At 36.1% G+C, this 22,860-nt stretch overlaps 1 protein-coding gene across 2 annotated transcripts; it reads right to left on the reverse strand.

Moving 5' to 3' along the window:
• Positions 1 to 1,021: 1,021 nt before the first annotated feature.
• On the reverse strand, positions 1,022 to 22,461 carry WTAP (WT1 associated protein). Of its 2 annotated transcripts, none has more exons than XM_007439628.4 (8): positions 22,260 to 22,461; positions 18,534 to 18,571; positions 18,396 to 18,451; positions 16,610 to 16,668; positions 12,786 to 12,913; positions 9,584 to 9,762; positions 4,171 to 4,325; positions 1,022 to 2,223 (listed from the first exon to the last, which is right to left on the reverse strand). In XM_007439628.4, the coding sequence occupies exons 2-8, from the start codon at positions 18,561 to 18,563 to the stop codon at positions 1,640 to 1,642; spliced, it is 1,191 nt and encodes a 396-aa protein (XP_007439690.1). In that variant the 5' UTR covers positions 18,564 to 18,571; positions 22,260 to 22,461; the 3' UTR covers positions 1,022 to 1,639. The 2 variants fall into 2 exon arrangements, with proteins under 2 accessions (XP_007439690.1, XP_007439689.1); XM_007439627.4 differs by lacking the exon at positions 22,260 to 22,461 and adding an exon at positions 21,878 to 22,139.
• Between the last annotated feature and the right edge of the window lie 399 nt (positions 22,462 to 22,860).

Consider the following 22,860-nt stretch of genomic DNA (forward strand, 5'->3'; position numbering starts at 1 on the left):
CATAAAGTTGTATTAAATACATCAACATTTTAGCTTCCACCCCTAATTTACCAACTGTAGTGGGAGGGGTTTGAGGGGGGGCACCTTTGAGTCAGTGTTGACTTCTGGCAACTGCCTGGACAAGTCCCTGCAGTTTTCTTGGCAAGGTTTCATTAGTGGCTTGCCATTGCTTTCTTCCTAGGGTTGAGAATGGGTGACTGGGCCTAATGGTTTTGTGCCTAAGGTGGGACTAGAACTCATGGTCTCCCAGATTCTAGCCTGGTGCCTTAACCACTACTGTACACCAACCTGGTTCTCTATAGTGGCTTTTAAGGATCCACAATGCTTTTCATACTATAATGGTCATAATTTACCATTCATGACAAGTCTGTAATAGGCTACACTTATAAACCCAAGTCAAAACAAACCTCAAGACACGTATTCCTCTGTGTGTAAGACAACACTACAGTATACAGACTATCGTCACATTGAAGCGTAAGTCAGTTTGATAGGTAAATGTGAAGTATCTTGAGACAATCTCTTCTCTACAAATTTTCATTAAACTGAACAGAAAATTTACTATGACAGTCGTATTCTAATTAATCAGTCCAAATATGATATAGGCTTAAACAAAAACTTGAGGTTTAGAAATTTAGTTTTTTTGTGGAAAAGGACTTGCAGGAAAGTTCTTCCTGCCCTACCAAAGGAAGAGAGAGGTATTGCTAAGGACTTCAGATATGGAATATTTTCAATACCTATTATTTGTTATTCAGTTTTTACTCCATCTTTCTGCCCAGAAAGTAGGCTGCACCACTTTCATCATGTAGGAAGATGTTGGTGCAAAATCCATCATTTGACCCAATTTGATACTACATGCAAATACTCTTGGATATCTTAGATAGTATGCTAATTTGCAATGACAAACTGATCATTTAGTATATTAATGAAATATTTTAAAAAAGATTTTATTAAGAACTCTGTAGAAGATGGCAATGAGGAAAAATCCAATGCTGAATAAAGAAATGCAGCAGCACCAAATAAATTACATTATTAAAAATTTTATTTAGGTTTGGTCAGTACAGGTAAGATAATATTGGAGTCACAGAGCAATATGCATTAACAGGATACAACAGTTCTTAAAACTGAGTAACTATGCACACAAAATTCTTAAACATTCTGTCACCTAAAGAGAACACACAGATGCATGGTGGCAAAAGTGGAACACAAACTACTATAGGACTCCCTCACCAAGTTTTTTTTAATTAGAAAACTACTGTACTGGGCAAACTTGGCAGTCATTAACCCACAACTATTATGACAAAGTTTGAGTGTTATAAACAGTATGAGTAAAGAATGCCCTTACACAGCACAAGTTCTAGATATACACAGATTTGTACAGACATCATTGTGTTATACCTGGAAATAAAATTCCATTTTCAACTTCACATTAACTCAAAATATACCTTGAGCCTACACAAACATCCTTTTAGCAACATTCAACGTAATTAATTGTTAAAATTTCAGAAGTGGCAGAGGTATTGAAGCAGAAAACCCACAAAGGCAGAATTGTGACATATATGCACTAATTTGAACAGTTCTGGACAGTTTCTTCTCCCAATTAAGTGACACTATAAAATTTTTTTTTTTTTGCAGAAAAAGGTTACAAAACCGAACCCTGCACATTTACATTAGAGTCCAAACCATTCTGAACATGACGAGACCCCGAAGTTCTGTTACCTTTCACACTGACTGTTTTCTCCTCTTGTGGATCATGATTAGAGTCTGTATCATTTGAATGGTGAGTAAGAGAGTTTTCACTACCAGTGGGAGAGTCTACACTTTCGTACCCAGTACTGAGTTGATTTATATAACTACCAGATCCTCTGCCAGTTCTATCTTCAGAGTGGTTGGAAAGCTTATTACCATTGCTTGGTGAGGGTGGAAAATCATCCTCTGTTCCACTACCTTCTCTATAAAAACCAGGCCCAGCTGTCCTCTGATGCGAAGAGCTGCCATTACTTGGTCCATTGGCCAGGCGACTGCAATCTTTGCTCATGGTTTCTCCCTGATCTGTAGTTTCACAAGATGGAGTCCGGCTGGTACCTGGAGTTGAAGCTTGTAACTGCTGCTGCTGATATTGAACCAACTGTTGCCGAGTCTCTTTCAACTGTTGCTGTAGAACTAGAATGGTACTCTGCATACCTTCTACTTCCTCATCAAGTTGGATGATGAAATCATTCAGTTCTATATGAAGAAAAACAATTTGGAGCATATACTTAATAAGTAGTACCTGTCTCTTCAAACTGAGCAGAACTAAACAACATGCTCAGTTTCATTTATTAGTATCTTATTTGGTCTTATACACTCTCCATTATAGCCCTCTTTTAAAAAAAAAAACTTTTATGTAAATTTAGAATCTATTTTCTGTGCATGCATGCACCTATGAACAGAGTTCAACAGAATGTGATTTTTAGAATGTAAATTTTAATCCCTATTTTAATTTCCATCATAATTCTTTTTTGTTTGTTTGTTTACTTAAAGCTTTGGCTGATCTTATACACAGATTTTTGCAACTAGGCCTAAATTCAGCATAGGGGAAATACATGAAAAATACACTTATATATGGACTAAAAAAGGTCAACAAGGTCTGCAAAAGTCCCAGTGGTGGATCTGCTTATCTAAATGGCTACATACATCTTACTACTTCTGACTACTTTGTCTTAAGCAATTGATTGTTTCTGTCCAAAACTGATCTACATATCCTAAAATAAAACCTAGTACTGAATTCAAAATAATGCATGCACTGAGAATGTTCAAAACAGGATTTGCTTACTCTGTACAAATAAAATAACTTGGAATCAGTCGCAAGATATTTTCTACCTTTCTGCAAGACACGTATGTCCACATTTTTGCTGTTTTATAAATTTTATGCTATCTATCAACCATCTCCAACACAGCTCCCTCCATGTATGTAGGTCTGGAATTCCCAGGATTCCTAGGTAGCACATCTAATTCATCTGGACAGAATCAAGCTACAGTTGCTCTTTACTGTAATAATGACATACAATATTTAATTTAAATGTTAATTAAAGGATGTATAAGTTCTCTGTGGCATTTACCAGACCAACATCAGACCCAAATCATAATAATTGTAGCACAGAAATCTTCAAGCATATGCTAACATAGAAATAGCAAAAGTAGGCAGATTTTTAGTCTGTAGACTATTACAATGTAATAAGAAACTAACCAAATTCAACTCAGTTGATATAAGGCTTCTGAAGACCCCAAGATAAGTTAGCGGAGTGGAGACTGGCACTAGACATAAAATCTATGGTAACCGTATATGGGAATTATATCTTGGAGATATGATCATTAAAACAGAACTGGGTTATCTTTCTTTTATACTCTCATATAGGGAAGAAGACCCTCATTTCTAGTGCAATTTCATTTCTTTACTAGTACCTTAGGTACATCATTTATGTAATTGTCAAAGATGAATTCAAAATAATTTTAATTTAGAATTAAATCAAAGTAGTTTGCTAGATAGAATAGCCTCCTCACTACTTAGTGATCATTTAAAAGCAAGTTTCCAATGGCTGTGAAATAAAAGGATGTAATGAAGATAGTATTACACAAAACAGTATTTAACTCAAGCACACATTTACTTGGAAGCAACGTAAGGGAAGTGCAATATTCATTTTAAATTTAAGTGCTGTTTCTGCAACTCTGAGACAATGAAAAAACTTTAGATACACTAATAAAAGAAACTAGAAGAAGGTACTTTAAAATCTAGGAACTCATCTACCACCACTAGGACTTCTGCTTTTCAAAGAAAATAATCAAAACACTATACAACAGCTACAACATGCTTTTACATTATATGCTTAGTTTATATTATAGTTTTGTTCAATAGAAAAGAGGGCTTCTGCAAATGGGCACAGAGTTAGTCATGCAAGTTAAAATTAGACACACTATCATTAGCTATAATCTGAACAATACATATGTTCAATTCTCACCATTACAATTATTTAGTTGTGCTGGTAACTACAACTGTTGTATGAGCTTGAAATCCCTTTCAGAACATTTAAATGTGTTCCATAGTGGAAATGTATAATACCCACAATATGTTTGACTTTTGAAGCCTACACAAACACAAAACAATTCTCTATTTTCTTTTTAAAAATCCCTTACCATCCTGACTGCTTTTAAGCTCCTCACTATATTTCTTCTGTAAAGCCAACTCTGCCTCAAGTTGTGCAATACGTCCTTGGGACAGTTGCCTTCCAAGCTCTTGATTCTCCTGGATAAGCATTCGACACTTCGCCATTAACTTTTTGCCTGTTTGGCTGTAAAGGAAAGAGCCATCTATCATAAAATGAAAACAAATTTCTTTCATCTCCCTTGATAAAAGCTGTCACTGGAAGCACTATTTCTGTAACACATCTTTCTAAAATATCTTGCTGCCAGTTGCCACTGAACATTGTTTATTGCTCTTCTGGCCCCATGTGGTCAAACTGAAAGGCAAGTTTCTACAGTTTAATAATCAAAATATAATCATGATCAAAAGGTATCTACTGCTTTTAAGTTCTGACTGGGTAATTTTCAGAAGAAACTGGATTCAAAAGGGTGGGGAGAAATGATGAAAACAGCAACATCCAATTTTTGGCTTCTATGAACAGAAAAATACAATTGATTTACATAGTGAAAAGCCTAGTCATGCCTATATGCCTAACTCCCTGTCTTCAAAGTTAAACAGATTTGGAATCACCAAAAACAAAGTTTGAGTATTAGCAATGATTGCATTGAACCAGGAGGGAAATAAAACCAAAATTTTGAAAAGAAACCACCTGTTTAACATACATAAATAAGTGAAATTCATTGAATGTATCGCATGACTGCCTTATTGGTCTCATGCCAGGTATGCTGCTTCAGTGTCAAGCAATCTACATACAGTCTATTTCTGGCAAAGTAAGGCACCTCCTTTTTATATACACTGATAAACCCACTACTTCCAGTCAGCTGTCTATGGTAGCAAAAGCAGCACCACATACCTATATGGCTTGAGAGGATGTCAGCTTTCTAGGAATAGCCAATCACACTGTGGTAGACTAGTATAAGACCAGTATGAAAGTTGCAATAAATTTTCTAAATGCAGAAGTAGTCTATGCCAATGTTAGTATACAAGTAACTACTGTTCCTAAACCAATTTAGTTACTTTCATAATTCATTGCTTGCTCTTTTTTGTCAGGAAATCCATTCCTACAAATCTGTAGCTTCTGCCTAAAACATCTAATTAAGAGGAATGTACCTTTCAGGGCTTAACATTTTATATAATCAGGAAGCTATTTCTAATGTTTAGTTGAAACCTTTCTTGGTTTATAATTTGAACTTGCTGGTTCAGGCCTACACCTCTAGAGTACCTGAAAATGTGACCCTATATGAAAGCCCTTCAAATATGGGAAGATGACTATCATATCATCTTTTAAGCATTTTCTTCATAGAACTCTGATATCTGTCCCTCATCAACTTCATCACTCTTTGGATATATTTGTCAATATCCTTCTTGAACTCTGGTAGTCAGAACTATTTTTTGACAAAACTATTTTATAGTTTATGTATATAGTTTTTTTAAAAAAAAATGTATGTAATAAAGGAATCACAGCTTAATGGTAAAACAACATACATCGGCAAGATTATTTCAGATTTAAACTCTAGTTTTAAAAATTTTAAGATATGGGATAAAGTTTCATTTACAATACTGAACAACTGTCACTTAAGAGAATATTGAGCTGGGTAAACCAATGGTATGATTCAATATAAATCCTTTTGCAAAAAAAGTTATGATCCAGCCAATAGCATCAAGAGAAGGCAAAATACCTATCCTGAAAGGCTTAATAATGCAAGAAAGCACCTTTTCATCATAATAAGCACATTAAACTATAGGTAACTTACATATATCATTTTAAAGGACAAACATGGCTTAACAGACCACCAGAACTAACATCCCAAAAGAAAACACAAAACCTGGCTATATGTATCCCATTTAGGTTCTTTTCTATGTTAGGAAGTTATCATTTGCAATGTCATTCTCCATGGAAAAACACATGCCTATTTTCTGGGTTTAGCAAATATCTTTGAAGTTCTGATCACTATAATCTAAGTATGTTAATTTCAGCATTCTTGCAATGGATTTTTTTTTACAAATCTAGTAAGCACCTGCTTCAAAAATGTAAGTCAATGCATAACTATTAATCAGCCAGCTTTTTTGTTTGCTTGGAAAAAAATTGACACTTTCAACAGTGCTTTCTAGTAGACTGACACAAAGACATCATACAGAGTAGTTTCCTACATAAATTATTTCTATACAGAAAAACTATAAATATAGCATAATGCCCAACAAGTATATATATTGTGCATGCGTGGAACCCAGTGTGAATCCTGGCTCCCAAAAATATATTACATATTATAGCATATACCTAGTTTTTAATTTTTCTTGTTACTCATACATAAACAACTCAGATGAAGTAAATTAACCCAAAATATCTTTGGCTGGGAGCCAAAAAGCTGTTTTAGACATGCCAAGAATTTGAACATGCCTGTTTTTTTTTAAAATAGGAATCTTCATTGAATATCAAACACTGTTCTCATCTTCAAAAAGCAGCATTTTATGAAGGTTAACAGACTTCTGTTCAAGGGAAAAAAAACATACCCCAAACCCTAAATTCCTGGAATTAAGCGGATGATTTTTTGGATCTTGATCCATGCCTATAAGAATTTGGCTACTATAGAACAGGTTTACCACTAACAAAATACATAAATGCTGAATTTTTAGAATCTGAGTAACATTTTGAAGTTGTTTATAACTTATGGCAAACATTCTAATTCTTGTAATTTGAACTAGATTTTATATGTATTAACCTACATAAGCTAATTTATAAATGACTAAAATAAGCAAAAAACAAGCACTAGTTAATTAATTGTAGGTAATACAGCTTCAAGTTGTCTAAAACATCTGGAGGACATCAGGTTAAGGAAGACTATCTTAAAATTTCAAAAGTTAAACAAATAAATGTATAATTTCAAAAAAATTGCTGTTATCTAATGGAATGCCAATACTTTATCCTATCTCTATTCATGTTCATACTATGAAAAGTATCTGTGATTTCCTCCTGTTGCAGTCCAAAAGCCTGTAAACAAGGGCAATGCAATACAATTCTTAAAACACTGTTGAAAAAAGATAAGATTTTGAGCACAGACTTGCAAAGACATAGGATCCACAAAACAATATACGCAGATACAAGAATATTCTTTCCTTAGTATTCAGAATCACTTTCACAGTGTAGAAAATACACTACCATTTTGAAGCATAAGATCAAAAATAAATTATGGCAAAAAACACAGAAGACAAATAACTTAAGGAAAATATTTTAAAAATAATAAATTAACACTCATCTCTTGAACCAAACTTATTCAATCTGAGACCCTCCGGGTTTTTTTTTTTAAAAAAAGATACTAACTCTCATCATACATGGTACTAGGGCTATTGAGTGTTGCAGTTCAAAACATCTGGACGGCACCAGCTTAAGGCAGGCTGTCTTACAATTTCATAGAAGCAATAATAAAGGAAAGTAGGTACAACTACTTAAAATTAAGAGTACCAATTTCACACTTATCTTCTGATTAATCAGTGAGGAAATATGTGCATATCAAAGATTCAATTAAGACTACAAATTATCACTTTCTGAAGCCATTTTTAAATGGCAGTTGTCTATTTTAGGTGCAAATATATAAATAAATAAATGCACCCTAAAAGAAATTGCATATTTAGAAACTAAACACATTCACCATTTTTCCTTCTAAATATCACCTGATCAAGTTGGGAGTTCACAAGCAATCTGTATGACACAATTAAAACATACCTATGAAGAATGATTTTCTGATTATACATTCAACAAGTTTTACAAAGACAAATGTAACATTTTAAGATACTTTCCCCTGCAGAAATCTTACCTCAGTTCTGTTGCTAGACCTTTCAAAGATCTTCCATACCATCCCACCAAGATGATCTTCAAAAGCTTGAATTAGTGTGAATGTTTTTCTTTCTTTTAATACCCATGATTTGTATACTATCACATTTTTATGTTTGAAATAATTATATCAGAGATATATGTATTTCATAGAAAGATTGTTTTAACTCAAATTAATTACTGAATGTGGAATGCTGGACCTATTATATTAATTATATGTTTCCAGTTGAGATATCCTATGCAATAGTCCTAAGTTTTCTCAGTGAACCTACTAGAGAAGATTATACAAATATTATGACAATGCAAGTAATTTTAGAAGTCTTTCCACTGTGATCTCAAGAACACTGAAATGCCCCATACTGCTATCCCTAGAAATCACTTTGGATGTGACATGGTGCCAGCCAGTACCAATGATTCTGAACTGATGTGAACCGATGGGATGCATGCAATAAACTTTGACATTATCTCTCTTCCAGGGAACAGGATAAGACATGGTAGCAGCCTGTTCTCCATTCTTTTATGTTCATATTTCACTGGAACTTCATACAGTGGTACAGCCAGCTGTGTTTCTCAATTACTCAGCACAACTATTTTAATGCACATTTTAAAGAAGAGTGCAGTTTAAAATATATATATGAAACTAGATATACAATGGAATGCAAATGCACCATGGTAGCTATACTCTGGTATGCCTTGTATAGTTTGCATATATTTTCTCAGGATATTATATATGGCAATTCTATACTGTCAAGGATAGGATAGGAATCACAACTAGTTTTTGATTATATATTCTAGTTGAGATTCACATGTATACAACTGTTCAACAATATAAAAATTGATAATTAAATTGCATCTATGTTTGTACAGCACTAGATTTAGGAATTTACATTTTACCAGCCATCCACAGAGTAATTTGTTATTCAAAACCATGACAAGTTTCACTGAATTCCTATAAAGCCCAAATACTAAGCAAACGAACACTGAGTGTGTGCATGTTCTCACAGCTGATTAGCAAAAATGTGATTTAAACAAAATTCACCTCATTTGAGTTTTGACCCAGCAGTTCAGTGAACAAGGAGGAAGTCCACAGTCTTAATGGCAAAACTGACTTAATCAGTCTCTACATCACTAGGTTTAGGATTAAGAGCGAAGCACATTCCACTTATATGTTTTACTGGAATTTGATATGATCAATTCATGATTTAAAATCTCTAGGTTCTCCTCCAATTTGTCTGTAGACATAGTGTGCCACAGACTTTAGACTTCTGCTTCTCCCTCATTTTCTTCAAACAGAACCACTTTGCAAGTGTCTACATGTTCTAGAAAGTACACATTTTCTGTGGTGGCCACTTCTTCAGAACAGTCCGACGCTGTCAGGCCTCTGAAGCAAAGGGGGGGAAAAGCTGAAACACAAGGTTCATCTGATAAGTTTTACATTAAGCAATACAAGCTGGACAGAATAAAATGTAGCTTTTGGCTCAAAACGTCTGAGTCTTGGTGTGGAAACGAGTACGTGGTTGTCCCACCAAAGCATTCTCTGTCAGGGAAGTCTTGACTGGGGAGTATGTTTTGTTTACCTATCAGGTGTAAATTTCCAGGCACTCAGTTCATTTTGGGCTTGTTCCAGTTTGTCTTTAGTCTGTTCCAGTTCACCTTTCATTTTTAGGAAAAACAAGTTGATGGCTGGGTCCACCATTGTTGATCTCAGTTGAGCAACACTCGGTTGCTGGACTTGCTTGAGGTACTGTATCTGATTCTGCATGAAGAAAAGAAATATTATTAAGTCAATATATAGTTCCATGGGCCCACACAATCTGAAAAATAACCCTTGCTTTTATATTGATATTAACAGAATATAAAATTGAACTCTCAAATTATGACAGAATTTATAAAGGGGACTACAAACATTGTAACAATTCAAACAACCATCCAGGCACTAGTCACAAATTTTAGAAGTGGCACTGCAGTAAAACTCCCCTCTTTCTGCATTTGCATGCACTGTTAACACATGCACAAGGGGGCAGAGTTTGCATTGAGACAATGCTTCCACCATCTTGGTTTTCCCTGCCACTGATAGAAAGTATTTGTTGTATTAAGATAACTTTTTGTAATTTTATAAAGTCACAGTTATAAATAAATATTAATGCCATTTAAACTATTTTTAAACTGAGCAATTTATAGCCTTTTATGAAGTTTACTTTTTAGTGGTGGCAAATTCTCATAATCTGAAAAACCTATTTCTACTCATTAAGGATTACAAGGAAATACTTGATTGGTCAATAAATCTGTGTCTTTGGTACTTACACCTTTTAGAATTCTAAAAGCTAATTCTTATATATCTTGAGAGAAGGAATGTGAGCTTTGATTTTAGTGAGGCAGAATGAATATTACTGTAATGGTGAGTTCCAGTTACACTTATTCTAGTATATAATATTAATTGTTCAGTGAGCTATAATAGCAAAAATGCAATGTTTAGAATCAATTGAAAAGTACTAATGCAATAAAGTCTGTCCTCAAGAATCACAAATTCTCAACCTTAGGGCTGCTGAGAATTAGAAACTCAAGAGAATAGTTAAGAGATGACTGCAAGAAATTCCAGTAGTGTTAATAATTCTTCCATTTTCCCAGCTTTGGAACTATCCCAATTTGCTAGAAGGTTACAGGTGGTATCACTGGACGATTGGTGACATCAAAAAGGGCCAGAGTAACTTTTTCAGCTTGTTTTCCTGAGCTTGGGGAGAGGGGTTTATCATGAGAATGGGAACAGGAACTGTTCCGTTTCTTCCTTTAAAAGTTCCCGAATCTCACCAGAACAAGTGTGCTGCTAAAATTCAATAGTAAAATAAATTGGAAGGGGTGTGTGTGCACACCTCTTGGAGGTGTCACATTCCATTTTCCACCATTATTTTTGAGGAAATAATGCCCCCCCACACACAATACAAGTTGGCCATTTTGCTGCTGAATTTCAGTTTTATGGTCTTAAGATGCTAGAGAGTAGCAATTAGGGTACAAGAGACACATACAGACCACAACCTGCCAGATGCATCAAACAATTAGGATTTTATTCTAACCAATCTTATTCCAACCAACAAGAATATTGGCTTAAACACGTGGGATCTCAGATAATTCTATAAACAGAAGTGAGCTGTATTCATCTAGTAGATACAGAGTTACAACAAAAATGTGAATGCTTTAAACATGTATATAGCATACTTAACTGCTTTATAAGCCTCTACTGTGAAAATGTGAAAGGATGCACAACAAATATATGAAATGCTGTAGAGAGTTGTGCATACACTTGTGTACATATTATGATGGATCATGCAAGGATTAGTGGACTGGCAACAGAATTAAAATACAGCTTTGATGAGAAGGCAAACCAGACAGTATTTGAAATAATATTTCTACAGTAAGATCTACAAAAGATCATTGGCAACAAATCTTCATGCTAGCCAGTATCATGGAAAACCAAGTGATATTCCAGTCTTTTCTGTCAACATCTTCCACTAACTGGATAGGAATTCTCATTTCTTAATTATTACAGTTACATCCCAGTGATCACTAATTAAATAAAACCAATTATATGAAGTTTTTCACTTAAAAGAAATTTTTACCCCGTATCACTAAGTGCTGAAATGAATGACTACTGAATCTTTCTACATTATCTCTAGATGCCCATTACTTATTTGGAACATCAGTACTATTAGCTAAGTACAAAGGGATTCTCTCTTTTTTTCCTACTACTGGTAGGCAATCTTGGCAGCAAGGGCTGCATTTATCTATCAAAAGTCCAGGGCTAGGTACATTTTTAGATTGGGAGTGGATATACCAAACGCTGTATAATTTGAATTTACTAAGGCTGCAAACAGCATCCATTCAAAATTACAAAGGTGCTGAAAAATAACGTTATGACCAATACCCATATTTACGACCTTCGGAGTGTCCCTCGGTGACATGATTGCCATTATAGCCAGTACATGTTGTGGGGGGAGTGGTTAGGAGGCAAACAGAAGTGGAAGGTGTGAAACTGACTGGTCTTGCCAGTTTTGAGACTGCTATCCCAGCGCCACCAGAGTGAGCATTCCAAAGAGCAGGGGAGTGGGGAAAAGGAAAGCACAGACACAGTCGTGTGATTTCCCATTTAGCAATTGATTTACTTAATGACAGAGCTGCCGGTCCCAACTGTGGTTGCTAAACAAGGACTACCTGTAGCCCCTAAGACAGCAGAAAAAACACACCCAAATTTGCTATCAAATTTCAGTAGTGTAGTCAGGGGTGACTTCATGGACTTCAAAACAGAGATTCAGGACTGCAGACAATCATACCCCCATCTCAAAAAAAAAAAAAAAAAAAAAAAAGCAAGCTTTAATTTTAGATTTATATGAGCATTACAGCAGAATTGTGTAATATAAATTAGTGTTAGTTATTTGTACTCTCTAATGTTAGTGGTAAATCTAGTGGAAATCTGTATTGAACATGTTTTGCAATGATTATTGTGTCATCCATATTTGCTTAAGGTTTGTTATTGAACTATGGTAGCTCATAACCACTTGAAAAATTAGAAACATGTCAACATATTTTACATCACTATATTAATTTTTCAAGTGTGCAATCTATTAAGGATAGAGTCTTTTGATAAAAATATAAAAATCCAAGGCCACACTAAATAGCTGAAATAATTAGCACAAGAGATGAATAGCATTCTGTTTAGAGCATTCGAAGCCAAACCAATAGATTTCAAGAGAGACAGTCTCCTATGACTTGATTAACTTCACTTACAGTACACTCTTGCATCTCTTGTTCTTTAGTTGCTAGTCGCATCACCAAGATATTTTCCCTTCGAGCAGATTCTTGCTGTTGCTGCTTCAGTTTTTCTTCAGATTCTCTTAATCCAGTTACATCATTGGCTAGTGTTAAAAAGGCAAGCAATTGCAAGGTTTATTACCAGAAACTTTCAAAATAGTAAGATAAAAATTGTATCTAAAGAAAACAAGGCCAAAATAAGGCTGTTTGCCCTTTCTTCCTTTTCGAAGGAAATGTAAGAAAGGAACAGCTCCTGTGAGAACACAGGCAACACTACAAAAGGAAAACTCAGCCTATGACTATTTTCTATTGGCCTTCCAAATAGTTTACAAAAGAACAGAAGATAACAAATAGTAATGGCATGACCATGTACCATACAAGTTATATAACTCTGTGCTAATCCTTCTTCTCTGTCCTAATGTCACAAAATCTGCAAATTTACAATGATAATCTTTTACACCCATGGAAAAAAAAAGCAGCCGCTTCTTCTGTTTAAAGGGAGCTACAGATAAAAAATACATGACAATTATTGACACTGCACTCTCCCACAGGGATACAACTATAACAGCTTTCTGTAACTGAATTCAAGTTGCACATTAATGAGTCACTAGAGTCACCTGTTGAGATGGGTGACTATAGAAATCAAATAAACACATTTAGGTCATTGTATGAGAACATGAAGAGTTACAAACTATAATCTGTTCATTTGTGCCTATCAGTTCTACATCAAGCACAAAAGCATCGATAATAAATGCTTCCAGAATTTTCTTCTAGTAGCATTTTATTTTGAATTTTGTCAACAGATTCATATTAAACAAAATGAAACAGAGCTTTCTTAAGTGCAGAAAAAAAGTAATTTGTCAAACTCTGGAGGCATTACATGGCTACCCACACAGCTATCTTTCAGTCCCTAATTGTTGTTTCCAGTATTAATCCCAGGGCATAGGTGAAGCCAATCTTTTCTCCCTAGAGGGACAGTTTTGAGACAAATATGAGTAACTTAAAATACTCTAAACTCAAATCCCAAAGATACAGAGAGCTTAACAAACCCATTACTCTATGAAGGTTTCTCACTGAATGTGGTTAAACAGAAAGTAAACAAGCCTGATTACCCAAAGGAAGAAAACAACCCTAAAGTCTGTTTGTTTTTTAAGCAAACAAAACAAAGAGGGGACAGAAAAGGAATTGTTTTAGCTTTTTGACATCCACTGGTTGTGAGAAAACACAATACAGGCAAAATACTGGCTAATTTTCTCTGTACTAAATTATCTGGTGACGTCCTATAGACTAATTAATAATTAGATTATCTTATCTGTTGTTAACATGTTCTTTTATACAAGAAAAACATGTTACCACTCTTCCAATAAAAAACATATTGGAATGAAGCAGTAATTATAAAACCTGGCCTACATCAATTTCAGAATTAGAAAGTAGACTATAATCATATGTTTAATTAAAATACAACCTATTAAAACACATTTAAAATGTATAATCAATCAACCAATACTTTCATGGATACATTATAAGGAAATGACTATCCAAAAGGATGTTTTCACTATAAATCCAAAGATGTTTTAACTATAAAATTCTGAGATTTCAACCAATGCTTTCATGGAAATGACTGTCCAAAACAGATAATCCAAAGTTGTTTAACTATAAAACACTGAGATTTAAAAATGTGTTGCCTCTAACACATGGTTTAAATGGCTTAAAGCAAGACTGCATTGTTCTGGGGTTCTTTAGACCAGTACAATCAGAAAATATACTTTTATCAGGTATTATTCCATATAAAGGCACAAAAATAATTAATTCTATTTCAACGATTGTAGAAGTATATTCTAGTTCTCTATGTAATTGTAAAGGACCACAGGCCATGCAAAGTGGCTGAGAATATGTGAAGCCCCAACATTTCAACATACTAGAGGTATGCAAAACATTTCATTTTGAACCATTTGATGCACAAGGCTTCATGAAACTCTACTGAATTGTGAAACAGACCACTCTCAGCATACAGGAAGTGTTTCAAATTTAAAACACTTCCAACAAACACAAGGCAGCATTTTTGCACTTGAAATGGGGAGTTTCATAAAATTTAAAGCTCAAAATTGGCCAAATGAACCACTGTGCACACTTCTATCACATTCCATCTGTCAACTGAAAAAATATTTATGCCAATATCTGAGATTGACAAAGCCCCGCTTCATTAAATGTATTCACAGTAACATGGTTTGGGTTTTGTTTTATTCTTTACACATACTGGTGAACTGAATATTACGAACAAAATAGCTGGCCTAATGAATATGCCCAATGGAAAGCCTTCCATCATTTTGTGTCACAAAGTTACTGATTCAAATATCTTTAGTATATAAATTTTAATGTATCACTAGAATATCAGCTTTATACTAGATAGTCCATCTCCCTTTCCCAGGAAATCTTGAAAAAACTTTGCACAGAAGGTAAAAAAGGAGATAGCTCAGGTATTAGCTTCTAATCATTGACCTTTTTAATTGTATGTGATTCTAAATTTAGTTAATTTTAGGAAAACCTATTTACAAATGACTTTGAATGATAGGAGTCAGATAGAGACAACTTACTTCAATAGGAGTACTAGCCTGATGCCATTAGCATACAATCTTCCTCAAGCAGGTGATGAACTTTAAGTTCCCAGTTTGTGAATCAATATGTTTAAACTTACTAAAAAAATGTGTACACCATATAGCTATATTTTAGTTGCTATGCCCATGTGTTGTCCAATTATTCACTCCCAAACAGCTCAATTTTTTATTATCACTTCTATTTTTCAAAGAATATGGCAGTGTCTAATTATATATTCAACTGATTTTCAACTTCCAGCTGAACCCTGGCAAGATGGAGTGGCTGTGGGTTAATGGCGCCTCTGTATCCAGGACGTTGTCATCGTTGGAGCTGGATGGGGTAGCACTGCCCCAGACAGACCCAGTGTGTAATTTGTGTCCAATCCTCCTGGACTCACAGCTCCTGCTCAAAGAGCAGGTGGCAGCCATGGCCAGAAGGGCTTTTGCACAGCTTCGGGTTGTGCACCAGTTACGCCCTTTTCTGGATCGGGATGCCCTGCGAACGGTCACTCATGCCCTTGTTATCTCCCAGATAGACTACTGCAATGTGCTCTACATGGGGCTACCCTTGAAGAATATCCGGAAGCTTCAGCTGGTCCAGAATGTGGCCGCGCGAGCAATTTTGGGGGCCTGAAGAAGGACCCATATAACACCTTTGCTCTGTGAGCTGCATTGGGTACCGGTTTGCTTCTGGGTACAATTCAAGGTGTTGGTTATCACCTTTAAAGCCCTACATGGCATGGGGCCAGGTTACCTGAAGGACCGCCTTGCCCCCATGATTTCAACCCGTCCCACCCGATCTCACAGAGAGGGCATGCTCCGGACCCCCACAGTAAAAGAACTTCGATTAGCGGGGTCCAGAAGGCAGGCCTTCTCTGCTGTAGCCCCCGCCCTTTGGAACATCTTGCCCCCGGAGGTGAGACAGGCCCCCTCACTCCAGGCCTTTTGACTTGGCTCTGCCATCTGGCCTGGGGCGGGGAGGGAGGATGTCAGAAATGGGATTGGCTAGCCCCTTAGCGGCCTGGTGTGGCCTCTATCGGCCTCTTGGATTTTTTAGCCTTTTTATCTCTGTAAGTGTGGTTCTTTTATAACTTTTAATCATGTATTTATGATTTTAATTTGATGTAAGCCGCCCAGAGTCCCCCATTGTGGGGAGATGGGTGGGGATAAGTCTATTAAATAAAAAATAAATAAAATAAAACTTACAGTTTAGATCAGTGTATTTGCCCTCAAGAGCTTGCACATATGCTTCATACTGCTTCCATCTAACAAAGAATGAAAAATATTTCTGAATTGCATATACGATCAAAAAATAGCAGTACTGTATATGATCAAACCCACCATAGAGCTTTCATTAAGTATTTTTTTCAATTACCTATGATTATAACATACTGTACATATGGTCTCATACTAAAAACACCCTAAGCAACTACAGGAAACATACACCAACAAATTTCAAATTGTACTCTGCCTTCCAAAAATCATTATGCTTTCTTTTGGTGGATTTGCACATCATCTTAAGCCAAAAACAAACTACATAATTACCTCAATGTGTGAGCCAATGCAAAGGCAATATTGTTTGAACAGGTTTACAGTAACATTCTTTAATAGTTTTTATGTTTTGAGTCTCTTCAACTCTGGCTATTTTGATTACTTTTAAAAACACATACATTCCCACCACACTATTCTTTTTCAGGGAATAAGCAATGTTATGGAAAATACAGAAAAGGAGTAAGAAAATAAAAAAAGTAAAATAAAGACATAACTGAAAAAAACAAAAGATGGCTAAATCTAGTCTACAACAAAACCATTTGCCATATCTCCCCATACCTTTCTATCCTTGCAAACTATATTAAAATGATTTCAATGGCTCAGTGAAATTGTTAACTGCTTTTAGTCTATTAGGGCAGATGGGGCAAATGTAATTCTATAAACAACTGGCTCAAGGCCACTCACTAAATTCTAAACCGAATTTAGATTTTTCCCATGCCTGTTTAGCCCAACCCAAATATATATCCAAACATGCACATATTCTTAGCTTTAAACTAAATTCAGGTATGCAAAAAAATGACAGGTTCCTACACCTGTATTAAACCACTGGTTTTGGCTTAGTGTGATGTGCAAACTGTAAAACTGTGCTTTTTAAAACCATGCTTCATAAATTATCATTATGCATGAGACAAGTCATTATGAGTTATTGGACGAATCCTGATTAATAAAAACAATAGCTTAGTGCAATATGTAGATCTAGTCACTATGTACTATACATGGGTAAAGGGTTTCCTTGAATAAAGCTTCATTCCTGGTGACTTCATAGACACATCCATATAGTTTTCTTCAGCAAAGACAAAGAAGTGGCTTGTCACTGCCTTCTTCCAGTTTATTTTTTTCCAATCTCCTCATCTAGCAATACCTTAGATTTCCTAGCAGCCTTCCATTCAAATACTAACCAGGAGGACTGTGCAGTGCTTCAGATTTGATTTAGAAAAGGTGCTTCAAAATATGCTCGTTGTTTTCAGGCCTGCACTTCAGAAGCCTGCCTGCAGCAGTTGTGCAAACTCAGAAAACAGCACAGCTGCTTTAACAAGTTACAGAAAGATCCTGCATTTCTGAACTCACATGTTTCAAAGGACCTCTTTCAAACTGAATCCCACTAACACTGATTTTTTTTAGAGATTAGCCAACAATGGCTACAGGCCATTTGTGATCAAAACAGTGGGGGTTTGAATCAGATTAGTACTGGAATGCTTACATTTCTTCTTTCTGAAATTTCTTCTTAAATCTCAATGAATCAAAAACTACAAAAATTGGTATTTTAAGTGTTTAAACTTAAAACACCTGCTTTAGCTTAATTAAACTCTTTAGTATTTTCATATGCAAAAATGGTTTAGTATTAATCCTTGTAATTCAATAAGCTACTGTAAAGATCCAAGTTATTCTATGTAAGATATGAGAAATGCATTTTTTACTATGAGATAGACCATTATTTTACCTTAAGATCAATTCCTCTCTAGGCAGAACCTTGAAGTCTGTTTCACTGAGACGGGCCTGCACAAAAATAATTGCATTGAATTATTTCATCTAGCATTGGCAAGGAAGAATAATACTAGAGTACATGTTTCCAGATTACCTTCTTTGGAAGTGGTTCTTCATTAGTCATTGTGAACTCTGTAGAAGAAATAACACTATTGTTATTTCACCCTCTTACAAGTATAACTAAATCTGTATACAACATTAAAGTACAAAAGTTCCAATCAGTTTGAATATATGTAGTACATTTTTGATAACAGCTTTGGAACTTAGTAAACATTTTAATTTCAACAATTTACATATATTCACTGTAACTCCTGAGAAATGTATCAGTTAAGCCCTATTTAACTCTACATCGTAAAAATAATCTGTTCCTTATTTTGTGAATAGTTAGATCTCAAATTTCTTTATTTTCAACAATACTGAACATTTAAATCCTTTCTGGGAATGCATGAACATACATGCAAGTTCACTACTGTTTGTGTAAAACAGATTTATCCAGTTATAGGTAACTCTTATTAGATTTATTGTTTTTGCTGTTTATTTCAGCAAGTAACCAACCCAGGCTCATATCTGACTTTCAAATATTACTATATATTTTTCTGCACTGCAAAATCAATTCAGTAGTAGAAACATACACTTTTCACAGTAGTAGAGAAAACATTTTGGTCAAAGTTTTAGAACACTAAGAGTTAGTTGTAGTGATCAGTATCAAACCATAATGCTGAAACCCTAGTTTCACCAGATGAGGCAGTCACTATTTTTCAGGCTAATCTATTTCAGAGACTGTTGCAAAGATGAAAGAATGGTAACAGGCATGCAGCAATTAACTGTTGTTTTATATATTGGCGTATAAATTCAACCTGAGGATCCTATCATTAATGTTTTACTTAAATTATCAGCAAAGAGGGAATAATTTTGTTAAATTGCAACCCCCCAAAAAAACATTAAGCACAATCTTGTATATGGAATCAAATGGAACTTACTCCTAAGTAGAAATATAACCTTGTAAGAAAGCAGTCTACAAGTACCACTGTATGGTAAGAGACTCAATTTCTCAATTCCTGGATAGATCAATATAGTTTTCTTGGCAACAATACAGAACTGGTTTGCTTTCTCATAGGGTGTTTTGACTTCCCAGTTTAGCCTAGAGCCCTGGTTGTAGTTTTCCATCCAATTACTGAAAAGTTCTGACTATTTTTAAGATTTTTCCCCCCATCAGGATCAGCCATAGTCAGATAGGTGCCTTTCACTGCTATTTCTACTGTACTATAAGCTGTTTATCAAAGGGAATTCATGAAATCAGTCTGGCTCATTATTTCAAATTACAGTGCACAACTCAATTTAAGTAGTCTTTTCTCTGAAAATTGGTTAACCCAGACTTTCTATTATCATTTGTTTCAAACTAATTACAATAACAAAGCACTTCTGTACAATTCTGTTTATATTCAATAGGTTTATTGAAACTCCTTTTTCTATTGAAAATAAACATCCATTTTCATATACAATGACTTCTAATTCTGTAACATATAATTCTTCCCCTGGCATGCCAAAATGCATTTAGAACAGATTTTTAGGGACTCTAGAAAATGAGGTATTTGTTCTGCGTACAGACTACATCTCTTATATACAACCCAGAAATGCAAGAACATGATCTAACCCCAAAGTTTTAACTGTAAACAGCCTCAAAAATGCAGGAACATTTGTGGAATATAATAGAAATAACCATACATTTTGTTAGCCATTACAAGCTATATTAAACTCTGCCGAATTAATATTTAATAGAGCTAGCTAATTCCAACTTAAGCTGAACTGTTTTTTCTCAAGCTCTTTATTGCTATTAAATCAACTAAGTCAATTTTTGCTTATTTCAGAAAGGTGAGTGAACCTTGGAGCAGAATAAGTGTTAAATATTTCCAAGTATACCATTACCAAACTAAAATGATTTTTAGTGAAGTGAAAAATGTTTTTCCTTTCCTCATTAATAATCACTGGACTGAAACAGATGTAATGGCAACTACGGTTAAAACACTTATCAGTATAAATTGTTCTACAAATACCTCATCACATATAAATCTGGTTATAATCTGAACAAATGCAATCTTGCTGTTAGTATATTAGTGATCTGTAGTACTGTATGGGCAGAGGCACCACCAATGTACTAACTCTACATACAAATGGCTTGATCAATACAATAACTGCATTTCTACATGAAGGGGCATACAACTAATTCTTACAACAGCAGTTTATTCATAGCCAACATTTCTATATTGGCCTTCAGAAAAATATTTCTCAGCTGAATTGTGGCAGGCATTACATATAAGTCTGCCTTGCATTATACTGGGTCATCACTGCATGTAGTACATTCACTGCAATCTAACACATCATTGAAGGTACTTCTAAGCAACCTGTAGAATGAACAAAAATATTCTGTGTCTGATCTACATATGTATTCCAGCCTTCCCCAATTTGGGTCCTCTCCAAATGTATTTGGCTACAATTCCCATTTCCACTAATTACTGGATATGTTGAAAAAGATGGTTTATAATTCAACAGATGAGGAAATCATTTTGAAAAGTGATGTTCCATGTGAAAAATAACCAGTCACATCTCAAGCTTTATACAACTTTTGTCTGCACAGTGGCAAAACTATCAAGTAAAATACCAACATTAAAAATCCAGTTCGGAAAAGCATATAAAAACAATAAAATCTACGGTCAGTTTAAGGTTTTAAAATCTTCTAAGCTTTCCTCTAGAATCACGTTAACCTCCTAATAAAATATAGCAACATAACCTAAAAGTATTTTTTTTAATTGAAATCAATTGTGAAGGCATTAAACAAAATATTGTCAAAATTAAACCGTTTTTTGCAAGCTAAGGAGATCCTAAATAACATAGGCATGTGATGTGCAGCCCAATTCAACCCACTTTCCCAAAATACTGACACCTAGTCCCATGCATAGATTTCCAGACTAAAGCTTTATAACTTTTAGACAAGCACGCAGACACGTGCATTTACATCTATACCTCAAGCTTCTTAGTTAGACAGACTAATAATTAAGAAATTGAAGGCGTCCTTGGAACTGTTCTGCAAGCGAAGAACATACTGTTTTAGGCCTTCCTCCACTTATGGGCGTCTAGGTAAAGAAATCAGTATTTTCCCGAAAACAAAGGTTGCCTGTCTAAAATAAGCCTTCGGAAGGATCGAAGGCAACACGGCGGGGGCGGACGAGCGAAAGCAAGATGCTACAGGCGTGGCGGTGTCGGACCCCCACGACAGGAATGCCGCAAGGGGCGTGGGGCCCGATCCCCGATGCACAGCTGGTAAAACGATGGCCTTCGAAATCTTTTCTTCGTTCTTTCCTGGGCAGAACTGCGGGTCCCTCTTAAGGCTGGAGCTGGCAGCGGCTCGCGCGGGAAGAGGAGAAGGAGGCCACCACTCACCTCCCGCCGATGGCGGTGGCGCCAAGGCGTCGTGTCCTGAGCGCTCCAGATACTTCCAAGCAGGGGCTCTCCTGTCGCATCAATAAACTAGAACCACCGCCCTGAAACGGTCACCAAAGCCGCCACATACGCTTCCCGCCCGCTCTTTATTTGCTGGTTCGCTGCGCTACAAAATGGCGCCCGAGAGGGAAATGAGAAGAGCCGCCTCGCCCCTTCCTTGCCTCCCGCCTCGTCCCAGCGAGAAGGTAGCGCGCCGCAGCGCGGAGCCAACCGCTGCCACTCAATTCCCCGGCCCCTCCCCCACTTCCTCCACTCGACTGCCACCAGCCGCGCGCCCACTCTCTCTCTCCCTCCCTCGCTCGCGCCTCCTATTCACACTTACCGGCCCAGCCAGCCAACCAGCCAGCAACTGACTCCGCAGCAGCCGCGGCGGCGCTCGCTTAGCGCCGGGACTACACTTCTCTGCCGCTTCTTTCGCCCCCTCCCTCCGTCGCGCGCGGGCACTGTTTCCTTCTTTTGCTCTCTATGGGAATAAACAGCCGTTGCGCGGAAAAAGGGACAGAATAATTAATATTTTCGGAGGTGGGTGGGTAAGAAGATGCGAAATGCCCAAATCAGTCTAGTCCCCCGTCTGTCAGGGTGCGCAGTTGCAAAGCATGATGGGAAGGAAGGGGGTTGGCGGAAGGATTCGAAATCGCACTCTATAACCACCTGCAAGAGTGAGGCCGCTTTGGCGGAAGGAGACTTGACAGAGGAGAAAAAGAAAAGAGCCTCGAATCTCCATTTCTGTTTTTCGAACTGCATGTTTCCTTGCGGATTCTGCAAAATGATTAAATCGGTTGTGGCTCGGCTCTCGAAGGTCCAGTTCAGTTTTGCGCAGAACTACCTAAAATAATTGTCTGAAACGGGTTTAAAGATTGCTTCTTCCTGCGTACGACTGTTCCTTTTGCTATGTTATAGATTAGTTTGCAGTTGAGAATTTT

Source organism: Python bivittatus, unplaced genomic scaffold (assembly GCF_059951505.1).
Source record: "Python bivittatus isolate LINGU-HERP-01145 unplaced genomic scaffold, Pbiv_v1 ctg000020_np1212, whole genome shotgun sequence".
Lineage (NCBI taxonomy): Eukaryota > Metazoa > Chordata > Lepidosauria > Squamata > Pythonidae > Python > Python bivittatus.

What these genes read in the sequence shown, in the direction of transcription:
- WTAP (XM_007439628.4), bottom strand. Translation starts at nt 18,563, where the DNA reads ATGACTAATGAAGAACCACTTCCAAAGAAG. An exon ending in CAAATACACTGATCTAAACT is followed by an intron (nt 12,914 to 16,609) that starts GTAAGTTTTATT and finishes TTTTAACACTAG; the next exon opens with CCAATGATGTAACTGGATTA. An exon ending in AAGAGATGCAAGAGTGTACT is followed by an intron (nt 9,763 to 12,785) that starts GTAAGTGAAGTT and finishes TTCTTCATGCAG; the next exon opens with AATCAGATACAGTACCTCAA.